The sequence below is a fragment of the Echinops telfairi genome, unplaced genomic scaffold, assembly GCF_000313985.2.
Source record: "Echinops telfairi isolate 266 unplaced genomic scaffold, ASM31398v2 ScPeMD7_18;HRSCAF=68, whole genome shotgun sequence".
Taxonomy (NCBI): Eukaryota; Metazoa; Chordata; class Mammalia; order Afrosoricida; family Tenrecidae; genus Echinops; species Echinops telfairi.
The window spans coordinates 91,753,656-91,776,374 of NW_022103915.1; the positions used below are offsets into that span (position 1 = coordinate 91,753,656).

The window sequence follows — 22,719 nt, forward strand, 5'->3', positions numbered from 1 at the left end:
GCTACTCCCCCAGCAGTTCTGTCGCACACCCTTAGTGTTTTGACTCAGTGTGGTGTGGTCAGACCCGGCCCGATTGTGACACTGAATCTCCAGTGTTGTCCACTGCAGGGCCATGCGTCAGCAAGGGATGTCGTGTCTCATAGTGGGGCTGGCCATATGGACCTCTGTGTAATGGCTGTTCTGAGCGGGGACATCGTCCTCCAGGCTTGGTGGGCCATGTTGCACTCCTCTCCTTTCCTCCCCCTTCATTTGCTCCCGTGTGCTCTGATCAGACACGTCCCTCTCCCCAAGCTATAGCTTCAGTGCTGTCCTCTAAATTCTTCTGGGAGAGGGGCAGCTGTCCATGCAGTTGGAACTGGGGCCGGGCCCTCAGTCCCCTCCACTAGCTCCCCACTCCATGCCAGTACGCTGCATTCATATCCCGGGTTGAAGTCTGGTTCCTCTTTCCCTGTGGAGATATAAACAATACCCTCCCCTTGAGTGGGTTAGTGTCCTGTTCCCCCACTATATATTTCTATCTTTTTCTCCCTTTTTCCCCGGCCCCCATGCCGTTTAGTTGCCTACCATATGTACCCCTGGATTTGGTCTGGCCCCTGCCATTCTACCTGGATCTGACCCCAGGAATGTTTGTATACAGTAGCTTTTTCCCTACACCCCTTTTCCATTTAAAAAAAAATAAGCTTACCTCAGTGGACTCATGTTATATGTGTCCTTTTGTGCTTGGCTTATTTTGCTTAGCATGATTTCCTTCAGTTCTTCCCAGGCGGCGATATGCTTCATGCATTCATTGCTGCTTTTTAGCCATGTGTAGTACTCCATTGTATGTATGTACCACAGTTTTTTAATCTATTCATCTGTTGGTGGAAATTTAGGTTGTTTCCAACTCCATTCAATTGTGAACTGTGCCATGATGAACACTGGAGCACAGATGTCTGGACGTGGTTAGTTTCTTGCCTCTTCTGGGTATATGCCCAGTAGGGGATTGCTGCCTCGTATGGTAGCTCAATTTCCATGTTTCAGGTATCGCCAAATCGATTTCCATAGTGGCTGTACATACCTACAAGTCCACCAGCAGTAGATGAGAGTTCCCATCTCACCTAAGCCACTCCAACCCTTGTTACTTTCTGATTTTTTGAATTGGGCTTTCTTTGACTGTGTTAGGTGGTATCTTATAGTTGTTTTAATTTGCATTTGTCTTTTATGGCTAATGATCAGGAACATTTTCTCATGTTTGTTGGCCATTCGGATTTCTGCCCCTGTGAAATTTCTGTTCAGGTCCTATGCCCACCTCCTCAGTGGGCAATTAGTTTTTTTCTTTTTGGAAGCTAGCAGAGTATTGTAGATTTTAGTGATAAGGCCTTTGTCTGATGTGTCATTGCTAAACCCCCTTGTCAATTTGTGACTCATCTGTATTTGTGTCCTTTCCTATTTCTGATAGCCTATGTATTTCCTGCACCAAGGTTCTTAGGTATGTCCCACTGTCCTCATTGATAACCCTAATAGTTTGGGGTTTTGCTCAGGTCTGTGATCCACCTTGAGTTTATGCTTGTGCATGGAGTGAGGTAAGGGTCTTGCTTATTTTTCTGCAGGTAGATATCTATATTTTTCCAGCACCACTTGTTGAAGAGGGCATCTGCTTTCCATTTGATATTTTTCGGGCCTTTATCAATGATCAGTTGTCTGTATGCTGATAATTTTTAGTTTTCAGTTCTTTTCCATTGGTCTGAGTATCTGTTATTATACAAATACCATGCGGTTTTGATCACTGTGGCTGTATAATATGTGCTAAAGTCAGGTAAAGTAAGCCCTTCCACTCTGGACTTCTTGAGTTCTCTGCTAATTCTGGGCTTCTTCCCTCTCCATATCAAACAATTTTTCTAATCGTTTGGAAGAAAGTTGATGGTATTTGTATCAGGATAGCATTCAATGTATATTAGCAGACACAGCTCTCTCTGCTTCTCTGATCCAAAGCCTTTGCTTTATTTGGGCAAGTGTTCCAAAACTCCTTTAGTCAATGACAAATGTCCAAAAGGCACACCACTCTGCAAGCCAGTGTCCTGCCCACAGCCTCGCTTGATCCATGGCGTAGATTGTCCCCCTTGCCTGATGCTGCTACTGCTGACTCTTTGTGCAAGGATCTGAGGTGTGCTGTTCACGCTCTCTTGATGGTGTGGGATGCCCTCTTCCTGCTTCTGAGATGGCTCATTTTATGTCCAGCTCACAACATTGCCCAATCTCTTCACTAGAGTCCTCTGTACCCTATTTGCATGCTCACACCAGGCATTTGGTGGTACAGACTATGGGTAGAAAAGCTGTATCAAGTAGTTTTCCTTCTCCTTAATATGTAATGCCATTTGTGATGCGATTGTATTTTAAAATGAAGAATTTAACAGGTTGGGCCCAGATGTGGATCTCATTTTATTTTGTTTGGAATTTATAGGACTTCCTGAGTCTGTACCTTGGTGTATATCCACCAATTCTACAAAGTGCTCAGATATTTTTTTCTCCATCTTTTAAAAGAATATATATTTTAATTTTTTGATACTGTTGAGAATATACACAGCACATATAGCAATCCAGCAATTTCAGCACGGACAACTCGGTGGCACGGACTACATTCTCAGCTGTGCCACCACTTGCACTGCGCTTTTCCAAAGGGCCCCGCCTCTCTTCACATCAGCTCTCTGTGCCTGGGAGTTTCCATTTCAGCTTTCAAGTCACTGTTGTCGATTTGGCCCCATACAGACAGCTCTTAAAAGGCAGCAATGTTCAAAGTAGGCAATCTCTCCTAGTGAAGAAAATTATTATTGGGCTTTAGCATTTCAGTGGCTGAGGTTGAAAGATGCTCTCAGAGTAATAGGCTTGTCTAGTCTCCATGGATCTAGACAGTCTGGATACAATTTGATGATTCTATTAAAAACCAACTGATCAAAAAGGAGGGGGTGTAGAACAGAGTACTAACTTATTTAAATATTGTCTCTTCCCCAGTATCTCTCTCTTCTATTTCTGACACGAATGGCATGTATTTCAGACCTTCTTACCTTTACTTCTAGAGTGTCTTTTTCTAACTCTGCCTCTCTCCTTGACTCATATCGAATGTTTCTTCTGACCCATCTTCTAGTGCATGGAAACACTGGCTGGGTCTACAGGCTGCATGCAAGATACTTATTCCCTTTTCCTTTCCCCAAACTCACAATTCCTTACTACCATTTGTCTTGAGCCCCAAAGGATTATTATTTTTCTAAATACTCAATCCTCATTTAATTCTGTCATCACGTTGATATAAAAACTTTCAGCTCATTGTCTCCTCTAAGACCAAACAAACAAAAACTCACTGCCACTGAGTGATGCTGATTCATCGCGCCCCTAAAGGGCAGGACAGAACTGCTCCGATGTTTCCAAAATTGTAACTCTTTACGGAGTAGAAAGTCCATCCTTCCATGGAGTACTTGGTGGTTTCCAACTGGACCGTGTGGAGAGCACAGTAACGACGGTGCCACCAAGGCTCCTCATAGCTTTGGGCAGTAAGGCAACTTTCCTACAGGCTCCTCACCTTGTATATTTATTTGTTTGTCTGTGTCCCCCATTCAACGTAAGCTGGATGAAGGCAACACCTGTTTGCCATTGAATTCACTGTAGTATTTCCAGTGTCTGATCATTGCCAGGCTTATAGCAGTACATACTAACATGTCCAAAGAATATATAGGATGCAATGTCTCTTTGATAAGAAATCATCAATCAGAAACTGTATGTAAAGAATAATCAGAAACTTTATTTCTTAAAACAATAATAACATCAATAGCTGCATAGGATAGCGTAACAACTAAACGAGTTACAAAAAAGATATTAGAGTTTGAAAGCAGAGAAGGAAATAAAATGATTGGCCATTTTTGTTATTACTCGTCTTCCAAAGATGTAGGATATATTTACGATACAGATTTAAGAACATTCCTCCCCTACCCAGGTTTTCTTCCTTCTTCCTGACACAACGTTGTCGTTACTACCACTAAAGTTTGTGCATGAGAGAAACAAGTCGAGAAATCTTCTAAACTTAGTAGAATCTGATGCTTGATTGAATAATCTGCTCGACTGACCATTTTTGCAGCAGTGATCATGTGGTCCCTAAAGCCCAAGAACCATCCTAACCCAAATCACATTATTTCGGTTTCCAACCCTGCTAAGTGCCTTGTTTAAGAAGTCCTGCTGGCACAGTGGGTTCCTCATAGAACTGCTAAGCACAAGGGCAGCGGTTTGAAATCATTAGCCGTGCCACAGGAGAAAGGTTTATGGTCTCTAAAACCCACAAGGGCAGTTCTGATCTCTCCTGGAAGATTGGAATTGACTTGATGTCAGGAGTGTGGAGCCTGGAGGTGACTTGCTTGCTCTTAACACATCTCTTGTTTTGCAATGTAGCCTAAGGGTAATAATAGGCAACAAAACAAACAAAGTAAAGCTGAACCAAAATGGTGAATAAGAGTCATCCTATATCCTTTCCTTTATCTCTTCCATAAGGGAGTAATTTTGATGTTTATAGATAGTAGGGGTTCTGGAGGGGCTCAAACGGTTAAGTACTTAACTATTACCCGAAATGTTGGCGGCTCAAACTCATCCAGAGGCACCTCTATAACAAGGCCTGCTGATCTGCTTCTGTACAGTCATGGCCTTGCTAACCTTACGGAGTACAATTCTACTCTGTATGCATGGGGGTTGCCATGCGTCAAAACTGACTCGATGGCAACAGCTCTGGCTTACCTTCACAGAGACGGTGGCAGCAAAGAGAGCTCCGTGAAGAAGCTTGCTGAAATTATGCCTGTAATGATACGCAGTGGGAGCAGATTTCCATGCATTCAGGAGGCTTGCCATCATATCACTTTTAGTTATCTTTGAGTCAGATACTTTTCCTACAAGGCTGATTATGCTTTGTACTTTAGAATTACCTATACACTCATGTATAAGTCGAGTTTTCCAACACATTTTAAATGCAGTTTTTGTGGTAAAATTAGGTGCCTTGGCTGATATTTGGGTCAGCTTATACTTGAGTATATACGGTAAGTAGATTTCAACTTTTACTGCATTCTCGTGAATTCTATGAAAAGTTTTCAAAGGGCCCCATTATATCTTTTCTACCTAGTCTGTTAAAATGCTGCAAAATAAAAAAAAAACATTTAGCACTAGAACTCACCATTCGCTGTTAGCTTTCTTTACCACATGCTTTTAAGTTTAAAAACAAACATGCTTATTGTAAGAAGTTACAAATTACAGAAATGAAAAGAAACACACTTCTCTGAATTTTCCTCTGTTCTCTTCCCTCCTACCTTAAATGACAAAACAAACAAACAAACAAACAAACAGACTCACTGCCATTGAGAGTCAATGCTGACTCATAGCAACCCTGCAGGGCAGGGTAGGACTGCCCCATCAGTTTTTGAGACTGTAACTCTTTGTCACAGTAGAAATCCTCATCTTTCACCCCCAGATTGGCTTGTGGTTTCAAACTGTTGATGGTGAAGATCACAGCCCAAGGTGTATCCACTACGCTGTTCAACAGGGCTGCACACGGTGACTAAAGAAACTGATATTAACTGTCTTGTGATTATATGCCCAACTCTTACTGTGCTCATTCAAATATAAATAAATATGTAAGTTCCCTGCTTCCACCACTACTTTTTTGGCAAAGACGACCAAAAAACACACTTCACTGTTGACCTAGGATCAACAATACTTCATGGTCATTCTTTAATTCAGATTAGCCATACTAAGGGTATCTGTCACTCTAATCAAGGCATTGGGAATAAAAACACTGGTAATTACTTCAACCCGAAGTTAGAATTATTCTGTGACTTACTCATTTATAGAGAATCCCACGTAGACCCTATGTGGCTTTTACAACAAGGTAATTTTTGTAGGAGTGGAGAGATAAATAAAAAATACAGGGTAAGTTTAAGATGAGAAAGTTTCCAAAAGATTTGCTATTTCTGAAATAAAGCAAAATAACCAGAAAGAATTTGGATTATGTTTCAATAGAACTGTTTGTTTAAAAAAAAGTCAGAAAGAACAAAGAATGAACTTTGAGATTGGTAAGGTCATTAAAAAAATTGCAACTTTTAGGAATGTAATCCTTTATAATTACATAAAGATATAATTTTCTTATGAAATTATTTTAATAAAAACAACAATAAGGACTAAGTGTTGGCACAGTACATCAGTAAAATTAGGGTTAAATTTCTGTGAACTCTGTCTTATTAAAAATACAAGGCTTTGTCACCAATTAATTTGAATTACTATTTCTCATAAAGCTGCTTGAAGATCCGAAATAACTACATATGGAAGAATAGCTTGTGAATAGTTAAGAGTAACAATCTGATCCTTCTGTAAAAGGTTATGCACTTTAATATGATCTTTAGATTGATTTATGTAAACCTTTGTATTTTTCATTTTCTCAAGCTTGTCACTGTAGTGATATATGGTATATTTTAGCATCAAGGTTGCCGTAAGCAATAAGGCCAGGACCCCAAAGAAATTTTAATACATTGTCCCATTTTTAACCCAGAGCTTTTTATTATTTAGCTCTTTTGTTTGGGATTCCATGTTTAGTTGCTATCAGTTTTAAATTCACATAGTATTTAAAATTTTACTTAAAGGTAAAATGCAAATAGATCAACTATTAAACAAAGCTTAAGGGTTGTTATATATAAAGTAACAGATCTTAGTAATAATATAAAATTAAACAAATAACTACTCTAAAAGCTAGATTTTACATCCTAATTTTCTTGAAGCATTTTCCATTAACGAGATACAAATAAGTAAAGTAACTGTCATTAAGTGATATGTAAAATGAAATAGGTGCACATGCCAATTAAGAGTTTATAAGACTGAGTTAGTTAATTGTGCCAACCTGGCCGATAATCACATGTGGGGCTAATTGAAAGGCTGAGGGATAAATGGGTGGTTAAGCCTCGCCTTTCTAGTTCTGGGTCTCTTGCTTTGTGATGGTCACACCAGGGTGCAGCTGCCTTAGCAGTTCCCTGCTTCAGCTTGCAAGATTGACTTCCTACAAGACATCCCCAAGGAGAAGCCACATGGACCTATCCCGATGCAGCCCTGGGTGCTGGAGCAGCCGTGTGGAGACCCCTGCTAGTGCTGAGATGCTTATTCATTCACTGACTCAGCTTTCCTCCTGCAGTCGGCATCATTGCCTCTGTTTTGTGAGGTGGAGGACGTTGTGGACTGGTGTTGGGTTAATGGGTTAATGTTGGACTTGTGGGCTTGGGCAGCATTGGGTTGGGATGTTTTCGTAATGCACACTTTCTTTACATAAAACTGTCTTATACTTGAGTTGCTTTTGTTTCTCTGAAGTACTTAGACTAATACAAAGACAAAAAATAAAGGAGGATAACAATCAGTTAGATTTTTAAAATTTCATTATAGAGTGAGCAGCTCTTACAAAGGGGATGAGGATGGAAAAGTAACGGTCCCAAATGTGCAAGACATTTACAACTTAGTAGAAATCATAAGAAAGGCCCTCAAATAACTCCAATATAAAGGAGAAAAATCTCGGTGGTCACAAGAGAGAATTTGTATGTGGTTAAAGGCATGAGTAGCTGATCTAATCTTGCATCATGAGCAGATAGGGAAAAGAAAGGCAGAGAAAACAGTAAGCGAAAGCACAAGAATGGAGTAGCCGAGGTGACAGTGAGGGAGTATTCAATTGTTCCGTGGTACTGGAGCAAAGGGTACATGCAGGGGAGTGGTTGGAACAAGAGTAAAAAAGTACAGTAAGTTAAGCCCTGCTGCCTTTTCTTTCTTTAGAGTTGTGAGTTTTTGTAGGGGAGTTGAAAACCAAAAGGGCACATTAATATGGCAATGGAATCCCATAGAGAGAATGAAAGCCAAGAGTCCACTTAAAAAAGCTAGTCTTGCCTGACATTCTAACGCGAATGTTAGAGGGGGGAGCATACGTACAGAATGAGGCAGGAGACATTTAGAGCTAGAACGTGATGACTTGGTAACCAATTGAATGTTGATGGGAATTGAGAGGAAGCTACTAGACAATGCAAATACTCAGTGCCTGAGTTAATTAGTGGGGAAATAATTGTGCTGACAACAAGGGAAAACTTACTTGGAAGGACAAATGAGTTCAAGGTTTGTACATATAGAAAATAATACATACTGGCCTTTGTGTCAAACAGGCAATCAGAAGTAAGCCTGTAGAGGTAAGGAGAAAGAAGAGGTACTAGACTGTAGGAGACCTCTTGTACATGCCCTAACATGGTTGCAGTCTTGCTAGGCCACTGCAGAGGGCTTGAGGACTGTCCTGAAGTGGTCCCATCTGGCAGATGTGCTGGCCCTATGGCCAACACTTCGGGTGTTTCCAAGGTAGCAGGGGAACAGCTGCACCCAGATGACCACTCCTTCTGGAATGTGGGCAGGAACGTAGGCTATGGTCGTGCCACTTCTTGGCTGCAGTCTGTTTGTTGTGTCCCTATATAAACTGTCTTCGGTGTTCTTTTATCCCCCCTCCTCCCTGGGAGGGAGCAATCCTTATCTCTGACCAGGCTGCTAGCCCTCTTTATAAATCTCAATAAATTCATAATTCAGAGAATGGCTCCAGGTATTTTCTTCAATTTCTTGGCCCTTAGTGCGAATGCAGAATTGTCATCATTGGGGATTTTTGAAAACACAGAAATACTAGAAAGAGAGTGATTGGTGAATCACTTGCATAGAGATGGTAACTAAATTTGTGGGAACAAATGAAACTCAGGAAAGAGAAAATATTGGAGGGAAAAAAACCACTAACAATACACCTTGAGAAGAGAAGCTACTAAAAAGGAGAGACGCAACCTTGGGAGAACTAGAAAAGAGTCCAAGTAAAGCAGTGCTATACAAGCATGACAGAGGAAACTTCCAGGAGACAGTGGCCATAGTGCCAAAGAAATTGATGAAAGAGTAAGAGGACCGAGAAAACCAATAGAATTTCACCAAAGTTAACAGAGAACGTGTTGGACTGAAGATGTTATAGAGCGAGTGGAAACTAAAGGGGCTGAGGAACAGATGTAGATTACATAGGAGTGTTCAGTTCTTCAGTGTGAACATCACTGGTAGTGGGAGGGTTGTTAATCTGTGTTTCAATGTGATTTTGTGGGTGACTGTCTGTTGGTTTTGACAGTGTTGACTCACTTTTCTTTTGGTAACCAAACTATGTTTTTGCTTTATAGAAAACCACTCTCTTGACAACCTGGATAGGCGCGGAGGTCACTTGGCCAGATGTTTCCTTGGACCCTGTGACTGATCTAAGGATGGACATGGTGGTTACTCTATGTCCTTAAGATGTAATAGGATTTCTGGGAAAGCAACTCTTCCTATTTTCTTTCAAATCCACACCAACAAGATGTAGATTTCTAGTTGCTACAGTAAAATTGCTGCCTCACAGGCTTTTTGCTACAAACGTATTTCTATGTTATGTCACATTTAGCCCGGTTTAAGTGAACAACACTGAAGTTAACATAGCACAGGTAGGACTGAAAAAGAGCCCTTGTTACCAGATAGAAAGTCACCAGGCAGGGTCAAAGATTCTTCCCATGATGGGCCGAATCTGTTGAATCTCTTTGGTCACAAATATATTCAAAACAAAAAAGACGTCGCTGTAGTAGAATAAGCCTGACTGACTCAGTAAAGTGACTGTCTTTTCCTCCTCATTTTCAAATGCCTTTGCATCGTGACAGTAGTGGTAGAGATGGGAGCAGAAAGGCAAAAAGAAACCACTGTAATGGAAGTAATAACATGTTATATAAATGAGTGCCAGTGATAAGGTTAAAAACCACAAAACCCTTATGTTATAACGCACACATTATACATGAAGTTCTCTAAACGAAACAGTACCGGCTCTAGGGTTATATTACATACACACCTAGGTGTGTTGCCCACAGGATGTTTCAATAGCCCTCTGCAGTCAGTGGATAGCTGCAGACAAGTTCACTGAGCAATGCACGTCTCTTCGTTTCCGTAGAGCGCTCTCCAAAAGGCCCAATTGAAATTGAGGGATCTGCTGGGCAGAGGGGTCAGCTCCGAAGGTTACGGAGACTGTGCTTTGGGGTTGCAAAGAGAGAATCTTGATACATTTTCTCAAGGGACACAACACAATCACAGGAGCTTAGGAAGAAGACTTGTAAAGAAAATGGGAAATGGCTTTGATGAGCAAAAGGCCAGGACACTGTGCACAGCAGTTTTTTGCTTTGTTTTGTTTTAATCACGACAATGCCTTTGCATATTCTTCCAGGACAGCAAGGGCTGCCCTATGAGAACTTTGGTGGCTAACCTTACCCCATTCACCTGTCAGCCCTGATCCTTCAGATTTTTTCCCCTGTTTTTAAAACCTCAAACAAAACAAGACCAACATTTAAAAGGAACATGGTTTGGGTCCCTTGAGGATACCGAAACTGCTGTTTTGATGTGGTGTAAATCTCAGAGGGCAGACTTCTTTGGGGGAGGGGCGCAGTGATGGAAACCCAGCTTTCAGAAGTACATACATCTCGGGATGGGGGATATGATGAGAAACAAAAGCGTCCCATTTTGACAGTTTGGCTTAACAAACATTTCTATGATTTTGTAGCAGTGCTTTCTGACCTGCCCGCATATATCACAATGTATATATGGCATAGATGAAAAGGGGGCATCAACAAAAGACAGAGGAAGAGTGATCCTGAGGAAGCTGGCAGCATTAAAGAGCCAGGCACTCACATTTCCCCAGCGAATCACTGTCTCCATTAATCACTTCTGATGGTACTACATCCCTGCAAATACTACATCCCTAACAAGCAAAAAGTGCGCTTAAGAAATATCTGATCAAAATGATTGATAAAATGTAATAATGTGTTTTCCAACAGAATATCTTAATGAATTATAATTTAATAAACTACGTGCAACATGCTTTTCAAGAATTATATATCAAATTAGATGTTCGATTGTTGTCAGCCACCGGTAACCCCTATAAGGAAAAAGAAAGAAAAATGTGCTCATATTTATTCAGTAGCAGTAAATGTCTCACCTTGAGGAAGTAACATTCTTTTCTACAGTAGGACAGTTGGACTATGATGATCAATGAAAAATCAAAACAAGAAGGTGAATAGTGAGCAATTCAGGTAAACGGTATGTATGTGTATATATATGTATATATATACATATGTGTATATATATATACACACACATCTCTACCACATGACGATGGGTGTGCCTTGAAGTTCGGTGATTTAATATGAAAGATGCAAAGGGTTTCCTGCAATCTTTTTTCTGTCACTACTCTCATTGCCTCACATAATTTCAGCTAACCATTCCAGGTGATAAATATAAGGCAAATTTGTCAAGAATCAGATCTTTTGATGTAATCTAATCTAATCCCTATCTGTACATAGTCCACAGACACCTTTAAGCGATATTCTGCTGCCTCTTGCCAATTAATGGACTTAACAGAAAGCTTACATATTTCTCCTACATTTTCCATTTTTCACTTCCGATTCCCCCTAGATATCTTCAAAGTATTGCTTTGCTTTCCCCCAGATATAGTTTTGAAAAGCTTTTGTTTCTTTTGCTCCCTTCTCAGACTTTTTGCAAAGAAGATCCAATTCATCCCCAAATCTTTCTCTTAATGCGTATACACAATAAACCTTACTCTTAGCTTCCTAGGCAATTTAGTATTTGTCTACATAATGTTCTGTCTTTTCACTGCTTGATTTCCATTCCCAAGTGCAACATCTTAAGAACTGTATTATCTCTTGTTCCTATAGTGCTCTGGAAATGATAAAAATCTGCAAAATTCTTATTTACTGAGGATCTGAGAAATTTTTACTACCACTACTAGAATTTTATGTACAGAGTCGAGGTACATACTCAATTTCTAATGAAATCACTGTGGATTCTAGGGTTACTTGCCTTATCCTCCAAGTGCATTTCTAAAAAGCGCAGATATGCTACAGGTGCAAAGGCATCAGCTGAATGCATGACTACTTCAGACGAATCCCTGAAATGAAAAACAATTAGAGTGGATTTACTTGCTATATATATTGTGGCAAATTAATCCCTGCTACCAACTAGAAGAGACCAACAATCCTAATTTTGTATTTATTTTCATTGATATCGATCTTTAAGAACCCTATACTGAATTTAAAGAAGGATTAGGTACATAAAACTTAAAAAAAAAAAAAAGAAGTTTGGTGGCTTTTTCCTTGATAAGGACACTTTCAGGTTCACTCAAAACTCTTCTAGACATTTTGAGATTTAAACTTCTTTTCAATTTCACTTTAACAAAGTTGTGTACTATGGGATAAACATTAAACAATAGTGCTTTATCATCATTATTCTTTTCATTTTCAAGAAGTAATTCACCCTGTGATTTATACAAAATCTCAATTATCCCTCCCAAAAGCAGTACTGGTGATGGCATCCAGCTCTGGATGAACTCTTCACACAATAATATCATTGCTACTAAAAGTCATTATCTGTCCCTTGCAGAAGGGCTGCGGGGAGGAGACGAGCCAGTCAGGGTGCAGTGTAGCAACGATGAAACACAAAACTTTCCTCTAGTTCTTGAATTCTTCCTCCTCGCCACTATCATGATTCCAATTCTACCTTACAAATCCGGCTGAACCGGAGGATGTACACTGGTACAGATAGGAACTGAAAACACAGGGAATCCAGGACAGATGATCCCCTCAGGACCAGTGGTGAGAGTAGCGATACTGAGAGGGTGGAGGGAAGGGGAGGGGCAAAGGGGGAACTGATTACAAGGATCTACATATAACCTCCTCCCTGGGGGATGGAAAACAGAAAAGTGGGTGAAGGGAGACATCGGACAGTGTAACATATGACAAAATAATAATTTATAAATTATCAAGGGTTCATGGGGGGATGGGGGAGCAGGGAGGGAGGGGAAAATGAGGAGCTGATACCAAGGGCTCAAGTAGAAAGCAAATGTTTTGAGAATGATAAGGGCAACAAATGTACAAATGTGCTTGACAAAATGGATGAATGTATGGATTGTGATGAGTTGTACAAGCCCCCAATAAAATGATTTTAAAAAGGTGATTATTTGACATAGCAATTACCATATTCACATAAAGTGGTATGAACTGCTTGCTGACACCATTTGGATACATGTAAATTAACTCAACTTTTATCAAAGATATCCTGGAAAGCAGATGTGAATAACTAACAATATGGGTGATGTTCTAAAAACTAGTTATTTTTTAATGTTGTTTATTAAGAAAGCATTAATGTTTTGCATTTCAGCCATATTTGTAAAAGCAGAAGTCCTGGGTATCACTTAAATGGTTCAGGAATTAGTTGCATTATTTACATTAATATAATGTGGGCATTTTAACAGTGGTAACACAACAAATACATTTTTGTCACTGTTGTAAAAAAGTGGAGTCCAGTTTGTAATGCAAAGTTAATTAGTGGAAATAGAAGATATTTCAAAATACAGTACTTAGTTCTGAAATGTTAACTTTTCATGAGCAAAATCTATTTTCTCTTGGAAAGATCTAAGATAGAGAAATCATGCTTGATTAAACAAACGTCCTTTCTGAACTTGTATTATCAAATTAGCCCTTTGTTAATCCTCAGGAAAAATAACGTCTCTGAGCTTAAATGGAAAGCAGTTATGAAATAACATATAGAACCATTAAAGATAACCCTTATGGAAAGATGGACCCTGACTTCACAGGTTCCTGTGAGGTAGCAAAAATATGCCTCCAGACACCATGAGGGTGAGGAAGCGAGTGTGGAGGAGGAGGCCCACTTACCTGTCCCTCTGGCCCGATCCCTGCCTGGTTGTTTAGTCCTAATCGTATTTCTCCATGTCTTTTAGTGACCAGCTCTGCTCCTATCTTAACAATCAGAATCAAATCTTAATTGCTGTTCAAGACCTCACTTTTACACCACATTTGAATCTCTCTGTTTCTGACCCCACCTTGGAAACTGACCCTGATCCTTAATTATGCCTAAACTAAGCAACTTGGGTTGGATATCCTTGACAATGGAGTGCACCAAAACGATAATTAACCCCAATCAGTGCTCCCGCAGTAAAATGTCACAAGCCCTCCCTTCTCATGACACTGTGACCACTGGAAACAGAAGGAGGATGGCAGGCAAATGGCTCAATTGACATAAGAACTGCATTCTGGACTGAGATTGTGATCCAGAGAAAATATACAATGTTTTGAGGAGCAGATGAAGGAGCATGTAATTTTTATGATTTTATTAATTCCCTAATAGTTAATTGACTACCATCACTTCAGTCACTTGTACAAGTCAGAGTCAACGGAGGGAGACTAGATCTCAATTTCATGGTTTCTAGACTCGGAATAATGCTACAATTACACTTCTTTTCTCTTCCATAAAGAGCCCTAGTGGCACAGTGAGTGGATTGTGCATTGGGCTGGTAACTGCAAGATCCGCGATTTGAACCCAGCAGCTATTCCATGGGAGAAAGACGAGGCTTTATGCTCCTGTAAAGATTTACAGCATTGAAGACTCACAGGGGCAGTTCTACTCTGCTCTACAAGGCCCCTATGAGTAGGAATTTGCTTGATAGCAGTGTTGGATTTCTCTTCCATAAACCAGCACCAGAAACAACTTTTGCCTACTGCATGGCTCCATTTGCTTCATGGAGTTCTCTATCCCTGGAACTCAGAGACAGGATCTATTCAACTATCCAGAGATTAATCCAGATGATTATGAACAACTCTGCCACAGTGACAATCTTTTCCATTTGGCTGCCTTGCTCTGTAACACTCATAACGCAGAAGGGTCTCCACAGCTAAAAGCTTGGCTCTGCTCCTTCTCACTCTGCATTAGTGGAAACAGGAGGTGTAAGAGCAGTTGGGTAGGCCACTGCCTCTTTTCCTGATGCCCGAGCCTGAAGTGTCAGGGCAGGCCCTAGCCCTCATTTTAAAAAAACACAAAAAACCCCTCCAAGATTTGAATGCAACATACTGCATGAAGCAGAGAACCAATAGAGAAGTCTGAGAGGCCGGCCCCAATCCCAACTATGTGGACAGCCTACCCTCCACCCAGAAGAATTCACTTCAGAGGACACCACTGAAGCTACAGCCCAGGGGGAGGGACATGTCTGATCAAAGCACACAAGAGCAAATGAAGGGGGAGGAAGAGAGAGTGGAGCACATCCTGGCCCACCAAGCCCTGAGGATGATATTCCTGCTTAGAGCAGCCAATGCACACAGAGGACCATAGGGCTGGCCCCCTATGAGATACGATGGGGGACAACACTGGACAAAGTGCGGGAATTGTGCCCCATTTGACCCCACCACACTGAGGCAAAACACTAAGGGCATGCAACAGAACATCAAGGGGAGGAGAGCAATGAAGTCCCCAGGGAATACCAAAAATAGACTTTGGGGCCAGGGCATGCCACCCCATTAGACTTGACAAGAAAACACTCCTAAAGGTCAACAAATAAACCTTGAACTATTTATAGGTTATTCTTTTTTATGTCATTGTTTTTGTTGTTTTATTTTCTTTTATTGCTTTGTTTTGCTCTGTCATGTTTTTGTACATATTATTATCTTTGCATGTCTGTCTAGATAAGATAGGCTGGATAATCAATCTGGAGGAGAAAACAACGAGACAGATAGTTTGGGGTGGGGGTCATGGGAGAGGGGGAGGTGAGGGAAAGGAAGTGGGGGATAACAAATCCAGGGACAAGGGAACAACAAGTGATCTAAAATTGATGGTGAGGAGGGTGTAGGAGGTCTGGTAGGGCTTGATCAAGGGCAATGTAACCAAGAGGAATTACTGAAACCCAAATGAAGGCTGAACATCATAGTGGGACAAGAGGAAAGAAAAAGGAAATAGAGGAAAGAACTAGGAGGCAAAGGGCATTTATAGAGGTCTAAATACAGACATGTAGATATGTAAATATATTTATATATGACGAGGAAATAGATCTATGTACATATATTTATAGGTTTAGTATTAAGGTAGCAGATGGACATTGGATCTCTACTCAAGCACTCCCTCAAAGCAAGAACATTTTGTTCTATTAACCTGGCATTCCATGATGCTCACCTTCTGGACACGATCGCTGAAGGCAAAGCGGGTGCATAAGCAAATGTGAAGAAAGCGGATGGTGCCCAGCTATCAAGAGATATAGCATCTGGAACCTTAAAGGCTTGAATATAAACAAGCATCCATTTAGCTGAGAAGCAACAAAGTCCACATGGAAGAAGCACACCAGCCCGTGTGATCACAAGGTATTGATAGGATCAGGTATCAGACATCAAAGATGCAGAACAAAAAAACATATCATTGTGAATGAGAGGGAGTGCAGAGTGGAGACCGAAAGTCCATCTGTAGGCAACTGGACATCCCCTTATAGAAGGATGTGGGGTGGGGTGGGGGAGACGAACCAGTCAGGGTGCAGTAAAGCACCCATAAAACATACAACTTTCCTCTAGTTATTTAATACTTCCTCCTCCCATTATCATGACCCCAATTCTACCTTACAAATCTGGCTAGACCAGAGCATGTACATGGGTACAGATAAGAGCTGGAAACATGGACAGATAAATCCCTCAGGACCAATATTGAGAGTAGGCATACCAGGAGGGTAAGGGGGAAGTGGGGGGAGATAATGGGAACTGATCACAATGATCTACCTATAACCCTTTCCCAGGGGGATGGGCAATGGAAAAGTGGGTGAAGGGAGACACTGGTCAGTGTAAGACATGAAAAAATAATAATTTATAAATTATCAAGGGTTATTGAGGGAGGGGAAAATGAGAAGCTGATACCAAGGGCTCAAGTAGAAAGAAAATGTCTTAAAAAGGATAATGGCAACAAATATACAAAAGTGCTTGACACAATGGATGGATGTGTGGATTGTGATAAGAGTTGTACAAGCCCCCAATAAAATGATTTAAAAAAAGAAAAATGAATTGTCATGATCCTATGAAATTAACCATGATGCTTGTTCCTACCTCTCTACTCGAAGATCACTTTGCCAAGTTGGGGCTGAGGTATTGTTTCACCCTCTTGCACAAACACATGAACCTGTCTGCACCAAATGCTTACATATAGCCCCCATGGACTCACACATGTCCTCATTAAAAACCAAACGAAATAAAACAAAAACCACACCCATTGTCATCGAGCTGATTCTGTCTCAGAGGGTTTCCAAAGTTGCAATCATTATGGAAGCAGGCTGTTACTTCTTTCTCCGGTGGAGTGAGTGGTGGGTCCACACTGCAATCCTCCTGGTAGCAGGCAAGTGCTCTAACCACTGTGCGGCCAGGGCTCCTTCTTCCCCTATGGTATCCTAACGGGCACTCTGTGACGCTTTCCCTAACATATTCAGACAATGGTCATTATCTCTTGTATGTGTATTTACAGTCTTTTAATAACCCACTCACTAGATCGGAGGTTCCCCAGTTTATTTGGCCCAATTTCTCTTTTCAGAAAAATGAACAAAAAACTTTTAATTGTCTTGTGGCAAATAAAGACGTTTATATTACCCACCGTAAAGTGTAGGCATCTGCTTTTGCAGCCACCCTAGATGTTCCCATGTGAGTTGTTTCTTGGATAATCAGACAATATTATTTTTTAGACAACTCATGGACTTCATTTGTGAATTATTTTGGAATTATCTGGGCCAGAATTATGACTTGCCAGCTACAAACTTGTCATTATGACTTTTATTATTTATCACCTTATACAGCAATTACCAGTATCAAACAATGAACATAATGATATACAGATGGGTTCCCCTCCCTCCCCTTTGAAAGCAGGAACTACCTCTGTCTACGGTGATGCTCAATAGAATTCTTTGAGGACAATCACAATAGGTACTTGATAACAATTTGCCAAATGCATTACTATGATAAGATTGTTATTGATGGTAAGAAACTGAGAAGGACATGAAGGAGATAGATGTTGGTGAACAGTGTAATATGATAAGAAAAATGACGATTATTTTCACTAGATAAATGTATATTTTAGAAAAATCCATCTAAGAATGGCTTGACATTTCTTATGTCATCCCTTCTCTCATTAGCAATCTGTATAGAGAAGTATGGCTCTTAGTGTTACAATAGAGAAGCTGTCCATTCGATATAAAATTCTAACCTTTTTCATCAGATGTAGTTTTTGAAATCAAGCATAATTCTGAGAATCTTTTCCAAAAAGCATAAAAGCTTGGGAAAAGCAGATAAAGCACTCTCTCAACATACAAGAGCAACATAAATTAAATCATGTGAAGGAATGTAACAAAATTGAGGAAATTTCCTGCTTTTCTTTAACATTAATTTTAACAAATTGTGGCAAAAAAAATGACACCACTCACCATAAACTGAATATATCTGAGAACAAAGTTGATGTATAAAAAATAACGACAAATAATTGAAGAGAATGTTTTAGCATTAGGATTCTAAGTGGTTAAGATTAAGAAAAAGGAAAAAGAGGATAGAGTTAGTGGACCCCACAGCCTACTTAGGTGGCAGTTTATCAAATGTAGCTGTAATGCAAAATAAATAACACAAGCAATTCACACTTCATGAAAGGATAAAAGTGTCAGTACGTAAGTCCCAGTTTTACTGCAGGCCATAATCAGCGAGTAAAAGAAAGTGCAATGTCTAAAAAGTGTACAGTCGTCTCCGAAGGCCTTGTCTTGCCAGGTATTGAGTTAGGTATTCGGACGACTTCACCCGTGTTAAACAAACTGAGTGTTTGTGAACTTAGAGGGCATGTTCTATTTCTCCCAACAAAAGTTGCCTAAAGCTTCATGTTAAGTGGCTTCCATCACTTAACTTTTAAGGAACGGGAAGAATTAAATGATATCTTACACAATTATTTTCTTCTTAAATAGAGGGCAATCCAAAGTGAATGTTTCATATTCTCCACCTTCTCCACAAACATGGACCCCATACTTCTCAGAAAGCTGAAAATAGAAGAAAAAAATTTCAAATAAACAGGGAACTCAGACATCAGGAAGCGCTCACTTGTTTTGTCCTGAAAAAGAAAAAATAATCCATCCAGGAAATTTTAATTCCAAAACTTAATCACAAGCTATAGGAAAACCACTTTACCTATTTGCTTAAACATGGGTTTAAAGCCATTACAATTATGTTATCGTAAGGCATACAATTCTTAATAATTCCACGACTCAGTGAAAAGCTGAAAGGGCCCAACATTTTTGTATGTAATGAGAAATCCGTACATTTGAGCAATGACACTAGTTTTAGATTCAGAAGGATTTTAAAGAGGCTAGGTATGAAGTCATTATGTAATAGAGGACAATATATGTCACCAGACCCTGGGCTTCCCATTTTTGACCATTTACGGAAGGGGAACAAAAGTTTTGTTGAGGGAGTTTCTCAGGAATGAAGGGAGTTTCTCAGGAATGAAGGTCTCACGTGTGAACAAAAAGAAGCCCGCCAGCGTGCAGCACATGCGGCTATTACATGGTCATTACTATCAGAGGGCTTGCAAGGCTACGGAGAGCAAGCATAGGTCCAATGCTGCCGAGAAGCCATTCTCGTTTTCTCTGCTCAAAGTGAACTGATTCCCCGCAAAGCAACCCTGTAGAGCAGTGGCTCTCAACCTTCCTAATGTCGCGACCCTTTCATACAGTTCCTCATGTGGTGGTGACCCCCAACCATAAAATTAATTTCATTGCTACTTCATAACTGTCATTTTGCTACTGTTAGGAATCGGGCAACCCCTGTGAAAGGGTCGCGTGACCCCCAACGGGGTCACGACCCACAGATTGAGAACCACTGCTATAGCAGAATACAGGAGAACTGTCCCGCAGGGCTCTCAAGTCTGTCAACGCCCACAGTGTTCTACAGAGAGGCTGGAGGCAGTGCAATGCTTAAGCATTGCATCACCAGGGCGCCTCTAGACAACCTTACAACAAGCAACACAAAACACTCACTACATGGCATCTATAACGACAAATAGCAACCGTACGGGACAGAGTAGAACTCTCCCACAGGGTTTCCAAAGCTGTCGTCTTTATAAGGGCAGCTATCGTTCTCCGATAGGGTGGCAAGTGGGTTAAGAATAATGCTGGTCTTCTGCTGGCAGTCAAGCACTTTAACGGCTGAGCTCCCAGGGCACCTTAGAGAAGCCTTTCAAAACACCAAGCTCCCTGGCCTGCAGCATCACTGTGAGATAAGCCTTAGCAAGGTCTCATGCTGAGAAAGGTTGAGGTTGGCTGGTAATATTGCTTTATCACACCAATAATGAAAAAACAAATAGGCAAACAATCAAACAAAATCCCTCACTTTTATTCCATATAAGCTATATTATTCAAGAAATCCAGATGTTTGGCTTTTAGAAGGCTAGGCTTTGTGCTGGGGAGCATTTTAACTGGGAGTGTCACAGATTTGAATCTCTCTGCCCTGGTGTTGAGGCTTGATCATTGCAATTCTCTCTCCCTTCAGAGTTTCAACAGCCTTCCCGGATTACAGGCTCTCTTAGGCCCGCATCCTCATAGCCCAAAGGAGGGGGGATTCCTTTGATGCTCTGTTACTTTGCCATGGTCAGTCTGGGGACTGTGGGACAGGCCCTTCAGTTTTACCTGCACAGTTATATGTTTACTTCAGCATGTTTGTAATTGTGCTACTATTCTGAATCCATTAAATTTCAACTATTGACTATGTGCCCTTAGGATGGATCTACGGGTATTCTACTGCTCCCCCTAGGGATTAGTACTGAAGTGAGTGGCACTATAAGTAGATACCAGCAAAGTCAAACAGCAAAAAAACCAAGAAAACTGAGTGGCATATTCTAGAAAAGCCCACAAGACGAGTAAGGTAGGTAAATTTGCACAGTTTTGTGGCGTCACGAAGAAGGGAACCAGCAAGGCAGAATTCTAAGAGTTGGCCCTTACAGGTGCAGAGAAAGGTAACAGATCACCACATCATACCTGATGAAACACAGGCATGCTTTGTAATAAAACTATAGGGGGAATGATGGTTGGATAAGAATTTCAGAGATGTTTTCTTGCTCTGCTAGCTAGTGCCTATACCCTTTTGTTCTCTGCTGATCTCCAACTGTCTAGTCTTCTCATTCCAACATCTTTCAATCAAGTACACCTTCTAATTCACCTTTATGGTCAATCTGGTGCTGTGGGTTAGTTCAAATTCACCAGATGCTCTGAAGGAGAAGGATGAGGTTGTCTGCTTCCTTAAAGATTTACAGTCTTGGAAACTCTTTATAGGGTCAAGCATTAGTCTGAAATCAACTAAATTTTAAACATTTACTAGCTTTCATGTATAATAAAATGTTATTTTACTGAGGCATTATGAAATTTCCACTTTCAATCAAAGAGTAATGAAATTTCAAAAATTACATTTTGCATGTTTTATCCTACAAGTGGTAGAAATAATGGAGGTTGCTATGCTCCACCTATTATCTTTAAGGAAAGATGGAATTTTTAACATGAAATATTTAAGACGGAATTTTGTCAATTCTTAATGTACAGCCCAATACCTGTTTTAATTAATATAAAATATTCCTATAACATCCATTCATTTAATCAATCGGTCCTAACACCAAATCACTTCTGAGAAACCAGAACAAAACTGACTGAGGGGCACAGAGAGAAGGAAACCCATCAAGAGGACCCATCTACAAGCAAAGGAATGAGAAGTTTCTAGAAGTCACTAGAAATCAGGGATGGTGCTCAGAGAAAGAGAAGACATGACTGAGACCACCATTTATATGTTTACTCCCGGCGTTGTGGGCCAATACCTTCTGTTAGGAAGCCATCACTTGGGGTATTGCTACAACGGCAGTAAGAGGAAGCCGACACTGGATGGTAGTGAGCTAACTGCCACCGGCCCTTCGATGCTTGAGAGACCACTCCCCCTCCAGAAACAAAGCACGTGCTAGCCTTTTGCCAGACACTCTCTCTAATGGCTATTCTGCTAAAACACCAAAATCCTTGTAGCTTTAATGAAAGCATGTGAGAAAAGGAGTCTGTTTAGGTAAGTAAAGAAGTCAGACGTATTTTTGTGGTGGAATCTTCAATTTGATTTCTTAAAAATTGTAGGTCAGATTTACTAATGCCTACCCTGTTGGTAGAAAGTAGTAACTTTTTCTTAGTCTGTACCAGCATGTCTCTGGCTTCAGCTCAAACTTGATTTTATTCCATGCTAGCACTTAATCATTCCCAATCATTTTTACAGTTCTCTTTGATAAGTTCTTTTATCAGTATTATCGTCATTCAAAATATGAAATAGTTGGAAGTCTTTCATGTGTGGCTCTTATCTCATGAGACTATCAGTTTCTAAATTTCTTAGACTCTCTCACAGGGCCTTCTGAGTGGCATCTAGCTAGAGGGTCGCTAGGAGTCATCATCGACTCCGTGCCCGTGGGCACTCCCCGCACTACTCAAGGAGAGCATGACTATCTTCCTGAGGGCTCCAATACCCTCTGTGCTCCCAGGAAAAGGCCTGACTGGAATGCACTGACAGGCCAAACTTGAACCAGGACAAAAGCCACTTCCGAACAGAAGTGTCAAGTAGAAGGGAGGATAGAGTTACTGACTTCTTTTTTAAAGAATAGGAAATAAATTGTGGTAAAATATTTGTAAATGGTAAGGTATAAGGAAAAATAATTTTTTTTTCTTTTCCTTTTTTTTTATTTTAACATTTTATTAGGGGCTCATACAACTGTTATCCCAATCCATACACACATCAATTG

General features: G+C 40.5%; 1 protein-coding gene across 1 annotated transcript in view; it reads right to left on the reverse strand.

The window, feature by feature from the left end:
* Positions 1-10,885: 10,885 nt before the first annotated feature.
* The window catches only part of DPH6 (diphthamine biosynthesis 6), a 175,354-nt gene continuing 163,520 nt past the window's right edge, over positions 10,886-22,719 (reverse strand). The window contains exons 7-9 of the mRNA XM_004712684.2: positions 18,852-18,946; positions 11,926-12,013; positions 10,886-10,984 (exon numbers count right to left, since the gene is read on the reverse strand). Coding sequence (XP_004712741.1) covers positions 10,931-10,984; positions 11,926-12,013; positions 18,852-18,946 — 237 coding nt within the window. The 3' untranslated portion in view covers positions 10,886-10,930. The remainder of the gene's footprint in view (positions 10,985-11,925; positions 12,014-18,851; positions 18,947-22,719) is intronic.